At 38.4% G+C, this 16,991-nt stretch overlaps 1 protein-coding gene across 7 annotated transcripts in view; it reads left to right on the plus strand.

Moving 5' to 3' along the window:
- ANAPC1 (anaphase promoting complex subunit 1) overlaps positions 1 to 16,991 on the plus strand; it is a 120,546-nt gene that overhangs the window by 47,088 nt on the left and 56,467 nt on the right. For all 7 annotated transcript variants that reach the window (XR_009209931.1, XM_032176513.2, XM_032176512.2 and 4 more), the window contains exons 18-25: positions 162 to 236; positions 3,831 to 4,099; positions 5,376 to 5,467; positions 7,246 to 7,394; positions 13,165 to 13,243; positions 13,853 to 13,889; positions 13,984 to 14,054; positions 16,410 to 16,588. Coding sequence is in view for 6 of the 7 variants with exons in the window: in XM_032176513.2 (XP_032032404.1) it covers positions 162 to 236; positions 3,831 to 4,099; positions 5,376 to 5,467; positions 7,246 to 7,394; positions 13,165 to 13,243; positions 13,853 to 13,889; positions 13,984 to 14,054; positions 16,410 to 16,588 (951 nt within the window). In the remaining variant the exon portion in view is untranslated. The remainder of the gene's footprint in view (positions 1 to 161; positions 237 to 3,830; positions 4,100 to 5,375; positions 5,468 to 7,245; positions 7,395 to 13,164; positions 13,244 to 13,852; positions 13,890 to 13,983; positions 14,055 to 16,409; positions 16,589 to 16,991) is intronic.

A 16,991-nucleotide genomic window follows, 5' to 3' on the forward strand; every position in this document is an offset into this window, starting at 1 on the left:
AGAAAGATATTTAAATAATGACTTTCCGGATCAAAAAATGAGTTTTGATGGCTTTTCTCAGTTTTCATGATTGGCAGAACTGATTTCTGAATCCTTTAAGTTGATCAGTTGACAGGAATGCATTTATGATTTTTATCTTTTCTTTTGGGGTTACTTTTCAGTTTGACTTTGAAGGATCACTTTCCCCTGTCATTGCGCCCAAAAAAGCAAGGCCTTCTGAGACTGGATCTGATGATGTAAGCATTATTATTTCTTGCTAATATAAATTAATTTATGGGTATTCATACTATTCTTCCACTTCTGTGGTATTCCTATCAATTCCTCTATCTTTCCAACACCTTTCACTTTATTTATTTTAATACTGAATAGCAATTATTTTGAAGAGTAGGATCTGTTACATTTTCTGTGGTCTTTAATGATTACCTAAAAATTAATATATGTATTACTACATGATTTCAGTTTGGGTTTGTAGACGTTTTATTATCAGCTGATCACCTGAAATGACAGCATTTACCTTTTTTATGCAGTGTTTTTTAAATTAAGGTTCTCAGTCATATCAGGTTCCATGGTATATTCCTTTGTTTTTTTTTTTTGAGATGGAGTATCGTTCTTGTCGTCCGGGATGGAGTGCAGCGGCACGATCTGAGCTCACTGCAATCTCCGTCTCCCAGGTTCAAGCAGTTCTGCCTCAGCCTCCTGAATAGCTGGGATTACAGGCGCCCGCCACCATGCCTGGCTAATTTTTGTAGTTTTGGTAGAGACAGGGTTTCACTATGTTGGCCAGGCTGGTCTCGAACTCCTGACCTCAAGTGACCTTCCTGACCTTGGCGTCCCAAAGTGCTGGGATTACAGGCATGAGCCACCACACCTGGCCTCCATGGTATATTCTTAAGTGGTCCAAATATATTTTTTTTAATTGTGGTGTAATTTACAAAAATGAAATACATCTTGAGTTCACAGTTTGATCAGTTTTAATATATGCATACTCATGTAACCTACACTCCTATAAAGACACAGAATATTTTTATAACTCCATAAAATTTCCTTGTGCGGTTTTTTTTTTTTTTTGAGATTTTTTTTTTTGAGACGGAGTTTCGCCTTATCGCCCAGGCTGGAGTGCAGTGGCACGATGTCGGCTGTCCACCTCCTGGGTTGAAGCGATTCTCCTGCCTAAGCCTCCTGAATAGCTGGGATTATAGGCATGCGCCACCACGCCTGGCCAATTTTTGTATTTTTAGTAGAGATGGGGTTTCACCATGTTGGTCAGGCTGGTCTTGAACTCCTGACCTCGTGATCTGCCCACCTCGGCCTCTCAAAGTTCTGGGATTACAGGCATGAGCCACTGGGCCCGGCCCCTCTTGCTGTTTTTCATCAGCTTTATTCTCTTCTTCCAGCAATCACTGATCTGAATTCTGTCACCATATCTTAGTTATACCTGTTCTAGAACTTGATGTAAATAAAATAATACAATATCTAATCTTTGGTATAAGATTTATTCAGCATAATGCTTTTGAGATTCATTCATATTGTTACAGATACCAATAGTTTGTGCTTTTTTATTGCTGAGTAGTATGAATATACCATAGTTTGTTTATCCATCCTTCTTCTGCTGGTAGATATCTAGACTATTTCCATTTTTTTTTTTAAAGTCTTATGAATAAAGCAAGCTACTGCCAGAATTCACTGGCAAGTCTTTGTGGATATATATTTTCTTTTTCTTTTTTTTTTTTTTGAGATAGAGTCTTGCTCTGTCATCTAGGCTGGAGTGCAGTGGCACGATCTCGGCTCACTGCAACCTCTGACTCCCGAGTTCAGGCAATTCTCATGCCTCAGCCTCCCCAGTAGCTAGAATTACAGGTGTGCGCCACCATGCCTGGCTAATTTTTGTATTTTTAGTAGAGACTGGATTTTGCCATGTTGGCCAGTCTGGTCTCAAACTCCTGGCCTCAATAATCCACCCACGTTGGCCTCCCAAAGTGCTGAGATTACAGGTGTTAGCCACCATGCCCTGCCCATGGACATACATTTTCATTTCTTTTTTTTTTTTTTAAGAGATGATGTCACTCTGTTGCCTACGCTGGACTGCAGTGATGCTATCATAGTTGACTGTAATCTCGAACTCCTAGACTCAAGCCATCCTCCTACCTCAGCCTCCAAGTAGCTAGGACTACCGATATGCTCCATCATGCCTGGCTAATTTTTAAACTTTTTTGGTAGAGACAAGGTCTTACTATAATATGTTGCCCAGGCTGGTCTGAAACTCCTGGGCTCAAGCAGTCCTCCTGCCCCTATCTCCCAAAGTGCTGCGATTACAGGCGTGAATTTTAATTTCTTTTAATTTAATTTAATTTCTTGTAAATTAAAATTCACATCTGTAATTTTAATTTCTTTTAATTTAATTTCTTTTAAATGAAAATTCACGCCTGTAATCACAGCACTTTGAGGGGTAGGGCAGGAGGACTGCTTCAGCCCAGGAGTTTGAGACCAGCCTGGGCAACATATTCTAGTAAGACCAGTTGTCTACCAAAAAAATTTAAAAATTAGCCAGGCATGATGGCGTATAACCTGTAGTCCTAGCTACTTGGAGGCTGAGGTAGGAGGCTGTTAAACACTCTTTCATGTGCTCATTAGCTGCTTATGTATCTTTTTGTGAAGTTTCTGTTCAAATCTTTACCTACTTGTAAATTAGATTTTAAAAAATATGTAAGCTGTTGAAGTTCTTACATGTTCTAGACATGAGTTCTTGACCATATTTTCCCTTAGAGTGTGGCTTTAACAGTGTCTTTGATGAGCAGAATTTTTTATTTTAGTTATCCAATTTATCATTTATTTTATTTTATTTTATTTTATTTTTTGAGATGGAGTCTCGCTCTGTTGCCCAGGCTGGAGTGCAGTGGCATGATCTCGGCTCACTGCAAGCTCCGCCTCCCGGGTTCATGCCATTCTCCTGCCTCAGCCTTCCCAGTAGCTGGGACTAGCAGGTGCCTGCCACTATACCCGGCTAATTTTTTTGTATTTTTTTTTTAGAAGAGATGGGGTTCCACCATGTTAGCCAGGATGGTCTTGATCTCCTGACCTCGTGATCCACCCGCCTCGGCCTCCCAAAGTGCTGGGATTACAGGCGTGAGCCACTGCACCCGGCCCAGTTTTTTCTTTTATGGTTAGTTCTTTCTGTATCTAGTCCAAGAATTTTTAATTTAGAATAACACACTGTATTAAGCCTTATAAAAACACAAGTAAATTCCAAGATCTGGAAATAGCATAAACCACATTCTCTGAACCAAATGCAGTAAATCACAAGTAGAACCAAAATAGACTGAATATTTGGAAAATGTAGTCCAATCAGTCTGAATATAAAAATCAGTTGATTATTAGATTATATTACTAGCCCCAGCATCTTATACATGTGGAAAGATGAATACATCAGCTGAATGCAGGTGGACCTTCCTTCTTACCAAAACACAGTTCAGTGTAGTAGCCACTAACTTGCCATCTACTTTTCCTATAAAACCTAGCCTGAGATAATCTTAAATTTTCTCTCTCAATCTCTACCTAAATAGTGTAATTCTTCTCCGAATGTCTTTCCTAAAAGGGCATGACAAGATTTTTTTTAATGGTTTTTAAAGGTGGCCTGCCTTAACGTTTATAACGTTTATAACTGGCTTGCTATTTTATAGTTACTTCATTCTTAGCATTGTCTTTTTTTAATATACTATTAGATCAACTTAATGTGAAAATGAAACTTGAATTGTTTTAAGTGAATTAATTTTCTTATTATATTATAAGGAGGTATTATTTTTAAAAATTAATATTCTTTTTATTCTTCTCAGGACTGGGAATATTTACTAAATTCAGACTACCACCAGAATGTTGAGTCTCATCTTTTGAACAGATCTTTATGTCTGAGTCCTTCAGAAGCTTCACAAATGAAGGATGAGGATTTTTCACAGAATCTCAGTGTGGATTCTTCTACACTTCTCTTTACTCACATACCTGCAATTTTTTTCGTTCTTCACCTTGTGTATGAGGAGCTCAAGTTGAATACTCTAATGGGAGAAGGGATTTGTTCACTTGTTGAACTTCTCGTTCAGTTGGCAAGGTAAATTTGTTTGTAGGTTAGAAACTGCCAGGAAGTCCTGAGATGACTGTCTTTTCCATGATATCATATAGGGACCTTGTAAATAATTTTCTGAAATCTACCTTCTCAGAAAACTAGGGCATCTCTGTAAACCACAGAATTGTTTGAAGATACTGGTTTTGTAAGGGCCTGTGAGCCATGCAGGGATTTTTAGTCTTTGTCCTGAGATTAGTGGAAGGTCACGAAAAAATGGAGATGACCTGCTCAGATTTTCATTTTGACAGGATGACTGACTGGCTATACTGCGGTGGGAGTTCTAGAATAACGTCTGCTGTTTTGTAATATCCACATTCAAATAGTGCTTTATAGTTGACAAAATCATAGTTTACATATAAAGTCTCAAACAAGGTAAGTTTCCTATTTTAGTGATGAGGAAACTTGCCTAAATTTGTTTCCTGGGATATGAGTGTTTGATAGTTGTAGACTCATTTTGCTATGCTATCCTTGTTGCAGTCTGAGGTTGTCCCTGTCTTTGAGGCACTCATAGTAGATCCACAATAAGATAGTTCTAATAATATGTTTCAACACCTTTCAAGAGTTTGAAGCACCTTGTATATGGCTCAGAATTCTAGGGTCATACTTATGTGTTGTTTGACCTTTATGACCTTTGGTGATAAAGAAGTTGAATTGAAATGTCAGCCTCTGAGTTAAGACATAGTACATTTTCTAATTTCTGTTGTCTTTTTTGAGATCGTGAAATTCAATCCTGAGACATGGCAGTTTTAATCAATGGTAAATATCTCTTAGGATGTCATTACTATCATGAAAATTCTTTTGTAATTAAGTAATTTCGAAACCATAATCATGGCTCTCTGAAATAAGTAATGTGTATGATGTTTTACATTTTATCAGGTTTTTTTTTTTTTTACATATTTTATCTTATTTAATCTTTAAAACTTCAGAGTAAGTGAGCTGGTATTGCCCCATTTTCTAGAAGAAAATACTGAGGCTTATAGACATGACTTATGGAAGATCACACAGCTAATAAATAGCAGAGGAGGAACTAGATCACGGTGCTTCTACTGTAGTTTTACTTCCACAAAATTTAGCAAAAAGAGATTGGGTTGCATTTGTCACACTGGGCACTTTAAAGTCCAAAAATACAATAGAGAGACTCTAGATTTGATTATCTTTCTCATAAGTTTTTAAATTGAAAGATTCAACTAATGAATCCTTCCAATTCTGTTGGGAGAAAGTGCTGTAATACCTTCTTTTTTACATGCTCTTACTGTTTTAGGGACTTAAAATTGGGGCCTTATGTAGATCATTACTATAGAGACTACCCAACGCTTGTCAGAACTACTGGACAAGTGTGCACAATTGATCCAGGTAAGTCGTCGTGCTTTTAAATATTTTCTAAACAGTGTAGTGATATTTCCTTGTATCTTTCTCAATGAATAGCAGAGGATGTATTTCTTACCATTAGCTTCTAAGTCAGGGGCAGTGCCTTTCCACCAGGCAGATTTTAGTTCGTAGTGCTTGTTTTCTGACACGTAGTAAGCCATAATATCTTCAGTGTATAGGGAAAGTGTTACCCATCCTTAAGATTCTGACTTGCAAAAGTCAGAGAAAGAGCTTCCAATGTCAAGGATGCTTTTTTTTTTTTGAGACGGAGTCTCGCTCTGTCGCCCAGGCTGGGGTGCAGTGGCGCAATCTCGGCTCACTGCAAGCTCTGCCTCCTGGGTTCATGCCATTCTCCTGCCCCAGCCTCCTGAGTAGCTGGGACTACAGGTGCCTGCCACCACACTCGGCTAATTTTTCTGTATTTTTAGTAGAGACAAGGTTTAACCGTGTTACACAGGATGGTCTTGATCTCCTGACCTCGTGATCCACCTGCCTCGGCCTCCCAAAGTGCTGGGATTACAGGCGTGAGCCACTGCGCCAGGCCGCCAAGGATGCTTTTAACTTAGACTTGTACTGTACAGTTAATACCACTAACCATATGCTACTTAAATTCAATTAAAATAAAACATATATTTCCTCAGTGTACTAGCCACATTTTGAGAACTCAGTAGCCACATGGGGCTAGTGCTACCATATTGGACAGTGCAGATACAGACACAGAACATTTCCATCACCACTGTACTATCCTAGACCCTGAGCTAAAGGTACTGAAATTTGGGGCCCAGTTGTTGGAACAGAGCTGAATCCTGGATGTTTCTTTTGTTTTTTTCACCTTTAGGGTTAAGGCAAAATTTTGGTTACATTCTTTTTTTGTTTTTTTTGTTTTTTTTTTTTTTTTTGAGACAGGGTCTCACTCTGTCGCCCAGACGGGAGTGCAGTGGTACGATCTTGGCTCACTGCATCCTGTGCCTTCCAGGCTCAAGCGATTCTCCTGCCTCAGCCTCCCAAGTGCCTGGGATTGCCTGGGATTACAGGTGTGTGCCACCACGCCTGGCTAATTTTTGTATTTTTAGTAGTGATGGGGTTTCACCATGTTGGCCAGGCTGGCCTCAAACTCCTGACCTCAAGTGATCCACCTGACTCAGCCTCCCAAGGGGCTGGGATTGCAGGTGTCCACCACATCTAGCCTTTGGTTAGATTCTTTACATGCCTTGGGAACAAGAATTTGCTAAATTTCCATCCAGGATGGGATAAAATAGAAGTCAATTAAATTTTACATTTAATAACATAGTTACTTATGTACTGTGGCAGAAAACATGAAGCATTTTGGAGAATATGGAAAAACGTTATTCTTTTTTTTTTTTTTTTTTTTTGAGACAGAGTCTCGCTCTGTCTCTTAGGCGTGATCTCGGCTCGCTGCAACCTTCACTCCTGGGTTCAAGTGATTCTTCTGCCTCAGTCTCCCAAGTAGCTGGGACTACAGGTGCGCACTACCAGGCCCAGCTAATTTTTTTTTTGTATTTTTAGTAGAGACAGGGTTTCACCATATTGGCCAGGCTGTTCTTTAACTCCTGACCTCGTGATCCACCTGCTTGGGCCTCCCAAAGTATTGGGATTACAGGCGTGAGCCACTGCACCCAGCTGGAAAAATATTATTCTAGTTGTTTCAAAATGACAGGTAACTGTTGGTCATCTTCCGTTTAAAATAAAATGTTGTCTTAATGTATTTTTGTGTCTTTTTGAATATTTATCTAATTTTAAAGGTCAAACAGGATTTATGCATCATCCATCATTTTTTACGTCTGAGCCACCAAGTATTTATCAGTGGGTGAGTTCTTGTCTGAAGGGTGAAGGAATGCCACCTTATCCTTACCTCCCTGGAATCTGTGAAAGAAGCAGACTTGTAGTCTTGGTATGTATATGGAGTGTTACTACCTATCTCCTTTTTCTTTTAAAATTTAGTTTTAAAAAGTACACCTAATATTAAGTTTTTCTTTCTGTGTATAGTTCTGTGAATTTCAGTACGTGTATAGATTCATGTAATTACTACAATTAGGATATAGAACATTTACATCACCTTCAAAAATTTCTCTCATGATTTTGATTTATCCAAGTTGTTTCCTGTATCAACAGTTCATTGCATTCTATGGCTAATTAGTAGTTTATTGCATGAATGTGCCATAGTTGGTTCTTCATTCAAGATAATTGGGTTGATTTCAGTTTTTAGCAATTGTAAATATAGATGCTGTCAGCATTCATGCTTAGCGTTTTATGTGAACATAAGTTTTGCTTTCTCTAGGACAGGTACCTAGGAGTAGGATTGATGGGTCATATAGTTAAGTTTATATTTTGTTTTTAAAGAAACTGTCATCTGTTTTCCAGAGTGGCTCTTCCATTTTACATTTTTACCAGCAATATTTAAGAGATCATTTACCTGCATTCTTGTTGGTGTTTGGTATTGTCACTCTTTTTTATTTTTGTCTTTCTGAGAGCTGTGTAGTTATACCTCATTGTGGTTTTAATTTGCGTTTTCCTAATGGCTAATGATGTTTTGAGGGTTCTAGGTATGAGGTTTTGTGAGATATGTGGTTTGCAGATATTTTCTTCTAGTTTCTACCTTGTCTTGTCTCGTCATTCTCTTAATACATCAAAGAGCAAAAGTGTTTAATTTTGATGAAGCTAGTTTATCTGTATTTTTCTTTAATGGATGTTGCTTTTAGTGTCATGTCTAATAATTCTTTGTTTAACTTCAGGTTTTGAAGATTTTCTCCTGGGTTTCTTGGCATGTTTTACATTTAGATCTCTAATCCACTTTGTTAATCTTTTATAACATGTCAGGTTTTAAGTCAAGGTTTTTATTATTTCATTTGGATATCCAGTTCTTTCAGCACTATTTTTTGAAAAGACTATCCTTTCTCTGTTGCATTTGCACTTTTGTCAAAAGTTAATTTGGCCACATTCTTGTGTATCTGTTTCTGGACTTTCTATTCTGGTTCATTGATCTTTGTGGCTGTCTGCTGTAATTACTGTAGCTTTATAGTAAGTCTTTAAAACTGATTAGCGTTACTCCTCCCTTCATTACTCTTCTTGCCTTTTCATACTGATTTTATTTTTGTTTTTATTTTTGAGACAGAGTCTCACTCTTGTCGCCTAGGCTAGAGTGCAGTGGAGTGATCTCAGCTCACTGCAACCTCCACCTTCCGGGTTCAGGCGATTCTCCTGCCTCAGCCTCCCAAATAATTGGGATTACAGGATCCCGCCACCACGCCCGGCTAATTTTTTGTATTTTTAGTAGAGATGGGGTTTTACCATATTGGCCAGGCTGGTCTCGAACTTTCAACCTCAAGTGATCCGCCCGGCTCAGCCTCCCAAAGTGCTGGGATTACAGGTGTGAGCCAGTGCGCCTGTCCCATACTGATTTTATAATCAGCTTGTCTATAGCTACAAAGAAAAATCCTGCTGAAATTTTTTTCAAAGAAACACTTCTTTATTTATTTTTATTATTTTTTGTTTACCTCTAGCTGCAAATCTCATGATTTATTTATTTTTAGAAATTAGTTTGTTATTACTGGTTAATACATGTCCAAGATAAAACCTTCATATAGAACCATAGGGCTGTAACGGTGGATAAGGTAAGTTTCTTGGCATACCTGTTCCTCAGTCCCCCCGTCCTGGAGCAGCCTGCTCATAGGCCCCTTGTGAGCCTTTCCAGGTGGGGTCTTCCCAGGCTTGCAGGAGAACCATATGCTTTTGTCCCTTCTCTCAAATGTTGGCAGACTGTAAATGTCTTTGCCCCTGCCCTTCTTTTTCTTTACTCTACGTTTTGCTCTGCTTCATGGCAAGAAGTGCTTCAGAGTCCCCCCATGGCTCCAAAACAGACATACAGAATGAGGGTTCTGTTTTAAAAACACATATTTTTTTAATGATAGCAAAATATATATTACATAATATTTGTCGTTGAAATTGTTATTATTATCATTTCTTGAGACAGAGTCACTCTGTGCCCAGGCTGGAGTGCAGTGGCACAATCTTGGCTCACTGCAACCTCCGCCGCCTAGGTTCAAGCGATTCTTCTGCCTCAGCCTCCCGCGTAGCTGGGATTACAGGTGTGAGTCAGCAAGTCGGGCTAATTTTTGTATTTTTAGTAGAGATGGGGGTTCACCATGTTGGCCAAGCTGGTCTTGAACTCCTGACCTCAGGTGATCTGCCCACCTTGGCCTCCCAAAGTGCAGAGGTTACAGGCGTGAGCCACTGCGCCCGGCCTGAAATTATTTTTGAGTGTTCAATCCAGTGGCGTTGAATACGTTCACATTGTTTTTTTTGTTTGTTTGTTTGTTTGTTTGTTTTTTTTGAGACGGAGTCTCGCTCTGTCGCCCAGGCTGGAGTGCAGTGGCACAATCTCGGCTCACTGCAAGCTCCGCCTCCCGGGTTCACGCCATTCTCCTGCCTCAGCCTCTCCGGGTAGCTGGGACTACAGGCGCCCGCCACCACGCCCGGCTAATTTTTTGTAGTTTTAGTAGAGACGGGGTTTCACCGTGGTCTCGATCTCCTGACCTTGTGATCCGCCCGCCTCGGCCTCCCAAAGTGCTAGGATTACAAGCGTGAGCCACCGCGCCCGGCCACGTTCACATTGTTATGTTGCCATCACTACTGTCCGTACCCAAGACTTTTTCATTATCCCCAACATAAACTCTGTACCTGTTAGACAGTGACTCCCCATTCCCCTTCCTCCCAGGCCCTAGTAATTCCGTTCTGTTTCTTATGGATGTGTCTCTTGTAAGTACCTTATATTATGGGAATCAAGCAATATTTGTCACTCTGTGTCTGGCTTATTTCACTTAGCATAAGATTTTCAGTGTTCATCCATATTGTAGCATGTATCAAAGTTACATTGTTTTAAAGGCAGTATTCTATATAGTATTCCATTGTATGGATATACCACAATTTATCATTTCACCTGATGATGGACATTTGGGTTGTTTCCACCTTTTGACTATTGTGAATAGTGCTGCTGTGAACCATGGGTGTGCAAATATCTGTTCAAGTCTCTGCTTTCAGTTCTTTTTAATATATACCTGGTGGTGGAATTGTTGGGTTATATGGTAGGTAGTTCAATGTTTAACTTTTTGAGGAACTGCTAAACTCATTTTCATAGTGGCTATACCATTTTACATCCTTATCAGCAATGCAAGAGGAAGGGTTCCAATTTCTCCACAGTCTTGCCAACACATATTATTATTTTCTATTTGTTTTTTTAAAAATTATAGCCATCCTAGTATTTACGAAGTGATATCTCATTGTTTTGATTTGCCTCCTTAATGATTAGTGATGTTGAGCATATTTTCATGTGTTTATTGGCCATTTACGTATCTTCTTTGAAGAAATATCTGTGCAGATCTTTTGTGTATTTGAAAATTGGATTTTTATTTTTGAGTTTAGGCATTTTTATGCTCTAGATATTAATGTGTCAGATACATGATTTGCAAATATTTTCTCCCATTCTATAGGTTTTTCTGTGAATGTCTTTTCAGTAAAACTGGCATGAGTGCTCAGTTTACCTCTCTGGCCTTTCATCTTAGTTTTATCCTCTTGGTATTCCTTTATAACTTGTCAGCTCAGAGATCTATTTATAAAAATATGCATTTATTTTTATTTATAAAAATATTCTGAAAAATATCAACAGAAGCCCTTGTTGATAGGTTTTTGGTTTTGTCATTATAAGTTTCATTGGACTCTTTTTATTTTTTATTTTTTTAATTTGAGACAAGGTCTTACTCTGTCACCCAGGCTGGAGCGCAGTGGTGCAATCATGGATCACTGCAGCCTCAACCTCCCGGGGCTCAAGCAGTCCTTCCACCTCACCCTCCTGAGTAGCTGGGACCACAAGTGCACACCATCACACCCGGTTAAAGATGGGGTTTTGCCATATTGCCCAGGCTGGTCTTGAACTCCTGACCGCAAGTGATAAATTTTTTTTTATGTGATGTTTAGCTAATGCGACATTTGTAGTAACCTTCTAGCTTATGGTGACTCTTTTCTATTGAGTCACTTGTATATGCGGAGATGGCATTGTCTGTGTACCATTTGTTGAAATGAGGGAAAGGAAGGAAGTGATGATAACATTTATTGGGAGCCTGTTGTCTTCAAGGAACTTTATGTATGTTTTCTCACTTAATAGAGATCTTACGTACTTTTGTGTTTGTGTTATATGTTGAATATTTTAACTCTTTTGAGAGACTTTTTCCTTTGTCTTAGCTTTTTCTTTTCCTCTTCAAAGCAAATACCACTACAGCTCTGTACTACTAGATACTTCTTAGATAGTGAGAGAGCACTATTCGATACCTGTTGGAATGACTGAAAATAACTTTTGGTGAGGATATGGAGCAACCAAAACTCTCATACATTACTAGTGGGACTGCAAAAGTGGCATGGCACTTTGGAAAACTGTTTGGCAGTTTCTTGTGAAGTTAAACATACACTTACCGTAAGACAAATCCCAACTCCTTGGTATTTACTTAAGAGAAATGAAAACATATGCCTACACAAAGACCCGCATGTATGTGAATGTCTTTGGGGCCAGGCACGGTGGCATAATCTCAGCACTTTGGGAGGCCGAGGAGGGCAGATCACGAGGTCAGGAGATCGAGACCATCCTGGCCAACATGGTGAAACTCTGTCTCTACTAAAAATACAAAAATTAGCTGGGCATGGTGGTGCATGCCTGTAATCCCAGCCACTCTGGAGGCTGAGGTGGGAGAATCGCTTGAACCCAGGAGGCAGAGGTTGCAGTGAGCCCAGATCGTGCCACTGCACTCCAGCCTGGCGACATAGTGAGACTCCATCTCGAAAAAATAAATAAATAAATAAATAAATAAATAAATAAATAAAGCAGCTTTGGTCATAATGACCACAAACTGGAACCAAATGTTCATCAGTTTTTGAGTAGGTAAACAAAGTTTGGTATGTCTGTATAATGGAATACTACTCAGCATGAAAAGGAAGAAACTAGTGATCCTTGGAGAGATGTGGATGAATCTCACAGACTTATGCTAAGTTAAAGAAGTAGCACAAAAAAGACTACATATCATATGATTCATTTACATGATATTGTAGGATAGACAAAACTGTAGAGCAAGAAAACAGGTGAATTGTTTCCAGTGCTGGGTGTAGGAGGAAAGGATTGACTACGAAAGGAACAAGGGAACTTTTTGGTGTGATGAAAGTATACTATATTGTGAGTGTGGTAGTGGTTATGTGATATAACATTTATGAAAACTCACAGAGCTGTACACCTAAAATGGATGAATTATTCTATGTTGTAATTATTTTCTAGTTATACTTCAGTTATGTAGCTAGGTGTGGTGGCTCATACCTGTAATCCCAGCAGTTTGGGAGGCTGAGGCAGAAGGATTGCTCGAGGTCATGAGTTTGAGCCCAGCCTGGGCAACACAGCAAGACTCCGTCTTTACAAAAAATAAAAATAATATAAAAGAATTAGCTGGGCATGGTGGTGTGTGCTTGTAGTCCTAGCTACTCTGGAGACTGAAGCAGGAAGATTGCCTGAGCCAAGGAGTTTGAGGCTGCAGTAAGCTGTGATTGTGTCACCGCACTGCAGCCTGGGTGACAAAGTGAGATGCTGTCTCTGAAAAGAGAAAAATAATGTTAATTTTCTTCTTTTGCAGAGTATTGCACTGTACATACTTGGTGATGAGAGCTCGGTTTCTGATGAATCCTCACAGTATTTAACCAGAATAACTATAGGTAAGTTGGTGCAATGTTGCCTCTGGAAACAAATTTTTGTAAATGTCAATATCAGAATTGAGAAAAGAATTGAATTTTTCTTGTTTGCTTTGGCGGCCATGTCTTACCTTTTTAGTACTGTTCTGGTCTGTTGCGGTCTGTTGTCCACAACTAATTTTCAGGTATCAGGATTACTTAAAATCTAATAAATCTTGTATTTTCAGTGCAAGTAAAAGGACTATTTTAGCCTGAAGGAAATTATTGTACCATTGACTCTTGAACAACATGAGTTTGAACTGTGTGGGTCCACTTACAATGAAATTCTTTTCAGCCAAATGCAGATAGAAAATGCAGTATTCTCTGATGTGAAACCCATATGCAGGTTCTGCAGGACCAATTGCAGGACTTGAGCATGCACGGATTTGGGTACACATGGGGTGTCCTAACCAGTCCCCTGAGTATTCTGAGGGCCTTGACTGTACTTTTCAGCCTGCCACAGTATTGCTTATTTTATTATTTTTTTAGATGTTGTTTGCTAATGGATTCTTATTTTCAAATGTCTTCTACATGTTACATGTTTTCTTTACCAGGATGACTATCAAAATTAAGTTTCATTTTGTTGCCTTTTAGCCCCCCAGAAGTTGCAAGTAGAACAAGAGGAAAACAGGTGACTTTTATTTAGACTGTGCTTTTATGTCAGACACTTAAAACAATATTATTTACTGTTCTGTTTAATAACTTTATGTTTTATTCTCTTATAGGTTTAGTTTCAGGTATTCTGCGTCCGTTTCTAGTCTAGCTGAAAGATTGGTTGTCTGGATGACTAATGTAGGTGAGAGCTTCTTTGTTACCTCCTAACTAGGCCCTGCTTCCTCCAGACTAGAAGTGGAAGGCATGAGGAGAGAGGGGTTCTGGCTTTGTGAAAAGGCCTCACAAGATTGAGATTATGGTTCATCAAGCCATATTCTTTTTTTCTCGACAATCTTACAACTTTCATATAATAATATTTGGGATACTAGCTTTTTATCTTGGTGCATAAGAAATCTTTATTTGACATTACGTTGGACCATTTGAGGCTGTGGCTATGTAAGCTGGTCTCTGAGAATGGAGAACTCTAATAACCCTACATACACACCTGAAATCATTTGATACTCAGATATCAGAAATGGGTGGTTTTGGCAAAGTCTAAAAGCAATAATATAAACATTTCAGGGTATACTTTTGAAGGATAAATGCACTTTTGAAGGGATTTCAGGCACCAAGATGAACATTGAACTGGGAAGAGGAAGAGGGAGGAAAAGAGTTCTATATTCCCTATTCCCCAAACCTATGCTCCTCGGTTTTAAATTAAGTAAAATACCAAAGAAATTTTTTTTCACAAAGAACTGAAAAACAAAATTAAAAATTACTGCCACGAAGACATGATTTTAAAAATGAGGATGTTATATGGGATGTATGTTAAAAAGTAAAGTTTTAATGAATATTAAAAGATGTTTTTGAAGTCTTATCTAAAGTATGTTCTAAATGAAGTTTCTGACAGGTTTTTTTTTTTTTGCATTTTACCTTAAAAATGACAATAACTGTTGCATAGTATACATAAAGGATACCTATGCTGAAAAATATTGGATTAGTTCTATCCATTTGTATATTGCGTAATATTTAATGTGTTAGTCTCATATAAGGAAACATTTTTTGCCTCAATAGTTAATCAACTTTTTATATTATAACTAATGCATAGTATTATAAAATTTAGAAAATCGTGATAAGAAAAACATGATTTAATTAACCTGAGGATAAAAAAATTTAAATATGAAATATGGTATACTTACAAAATAATATGTCAAACGTATATGTTTAGTTTAGAGAATGGTACTAAAGTGAGTACTGATGTACTGGTCACCCACCCCTAGAAATAAAACATTACCCACATAGTAGAAGGCCCTTACATATCTGTTCTTGGATTGTCCCCTTCTGTCACACACCCGAATGTTACAGTAAACCACTGCCCTACCTATATTTGTGTTACCTTACTCATTTTTCTTTATAGTTTTACATCTTTATAAATTGCTAGGTTTTATGTAGTTTTGAAAATATATAGATGTAAATGTATGTTCCTTTTTCTTCACTCAACTTTGTTTTTTAAAGATTCATTCATGTGGACACATGTAGCAGTAGCAGTGGGTCATTCATTTTCTCTGATATAGAGATTACTTTGTTTGAACACATCACAATTTAATTACCCATTCTATTGATGATAGACAATCGGACTCACCCCTTTCTCCATCTCTTTTTTTTTTTCCATAACAAACCAGTATTGCTAATGAATATTTTTATACCCGTGTCTTGGTGTACATGGGTATGAGTTTCTATATGGCTGTTGATGGATCAAATGGGTGGACTGACCTATACATACCAACTGTTTTCCAAAGTGGTTGTACCAGTTTACACTACCATTGGCTATGGATAAGAATTATTGTTGCTTGGGCCGGGCACGGTGGCTCATGCCTGTAATCCCAGCACTTTGGGAGGCCGAGGCGGGCAGATCACGAGGTCAGGAGATCGAGACCATCCTGGCTAACATGGTGAAACCCTGTCTCTACTAAAAAAAAATACAAAAAAATTAGCTGGGCATGGTGGTGGGCGCCTGTAGTCCCAGCTACTCGGGAGGCTGAGGCAGAAGAATGGCGTGAACCCAGGAGGAGGAGCTTGCAGTGAGCTGAGATTACACCACTGCACTCCATCCTGGGCGACAGAGCGAGACTCCATCTCAAAAAAAATAAAAAAAAAAGAATAAAAAGAATTATTATCGCTCTACATAGTTGCCAACACTTGGTATTGATTGGCTTTGACATTTATATTTCTCAGTGGCTTTAATTTGCATTTTCCTGATCATTAATTAGGTAGAGCATCTTTTCATATACATATTGCCCATTTATGTTTCCCCTTCTAGGAAATGTCTTTTTGTCCTTTATATTTTTCTATTAGATTGTCTTTTTTTCTTCAGGTTTTTGCAAGTTCTTTCAAAGAGACTTCTATACTAGTCCCTGATGTCAAGACATTAGTCTGGTAGTAAGATGAATAAAATGAATTTATTTGTCAGGATAGATATTGTTGCCAACTTCAGTCAGGATAATTGGGACAGTGGCAAGTCTAAATTAAAATTTTTCTCTCTTCCTTTAACCATTAGGATTCACTTTAAGAGATTTGGAAACTCTTCCCTTTGGAATTGCTCTTCCCATCAGAGATGCAATTTATCACTGTCGTGAGCAGCCTGCCTCAGACTGGCCAGAAGCTGTCTGTCTCTTGATTGGACGTCAGGATCTTTCCAAGCAGGCCTGCGAAGGAAACTTACCCAAAGGGAAGTCTGTGAGTATCAACATAGAAAGTTCAGAGTTCCAATTTTAGCCTTAAATAAAATCATAAAGTAGAAATGTTCTTCATTTTCCTTTAAGGCTTTTTCTAAGTATATATATATTAGCTTGTCTTTTATATTATATGCCAGACGGGGTTTGTAATTGTACGCGTCTTATTAATTGTAAGTTGAGCATAGGAGCAGGAGATTTTGTGAATGTTCTGTCTTGTGCCTGGATCTTTCTTTGCCTTGAGTCAGGACAAGTCCTGAGTGTAGTCATGCAAACTACCATGGCTATTTCCCTACTTGTACCATATTAGTAATTAACCACTTTGTAATTATTGCATAGGAAAAGGGAGAGCACATATATCCTGAATTTGGATGGGTAATTTTATACAAATATTTTCTACTGCATAT

Source organism: Hylobates moloch, unplaced genomic scaffold, assembly GCF_009828535.3.
Source record: "Hylobates moloch isolate HMO894 unplaced genomic scaffold, HMol_V3 SCAFFOLD_15, whole genome shotgun sequence".
NCBI lineage: Eukaryota > Metazoa > Chordata > Mammalia > Primates > Hylobatidae > Hylobates > Hylobates moloch.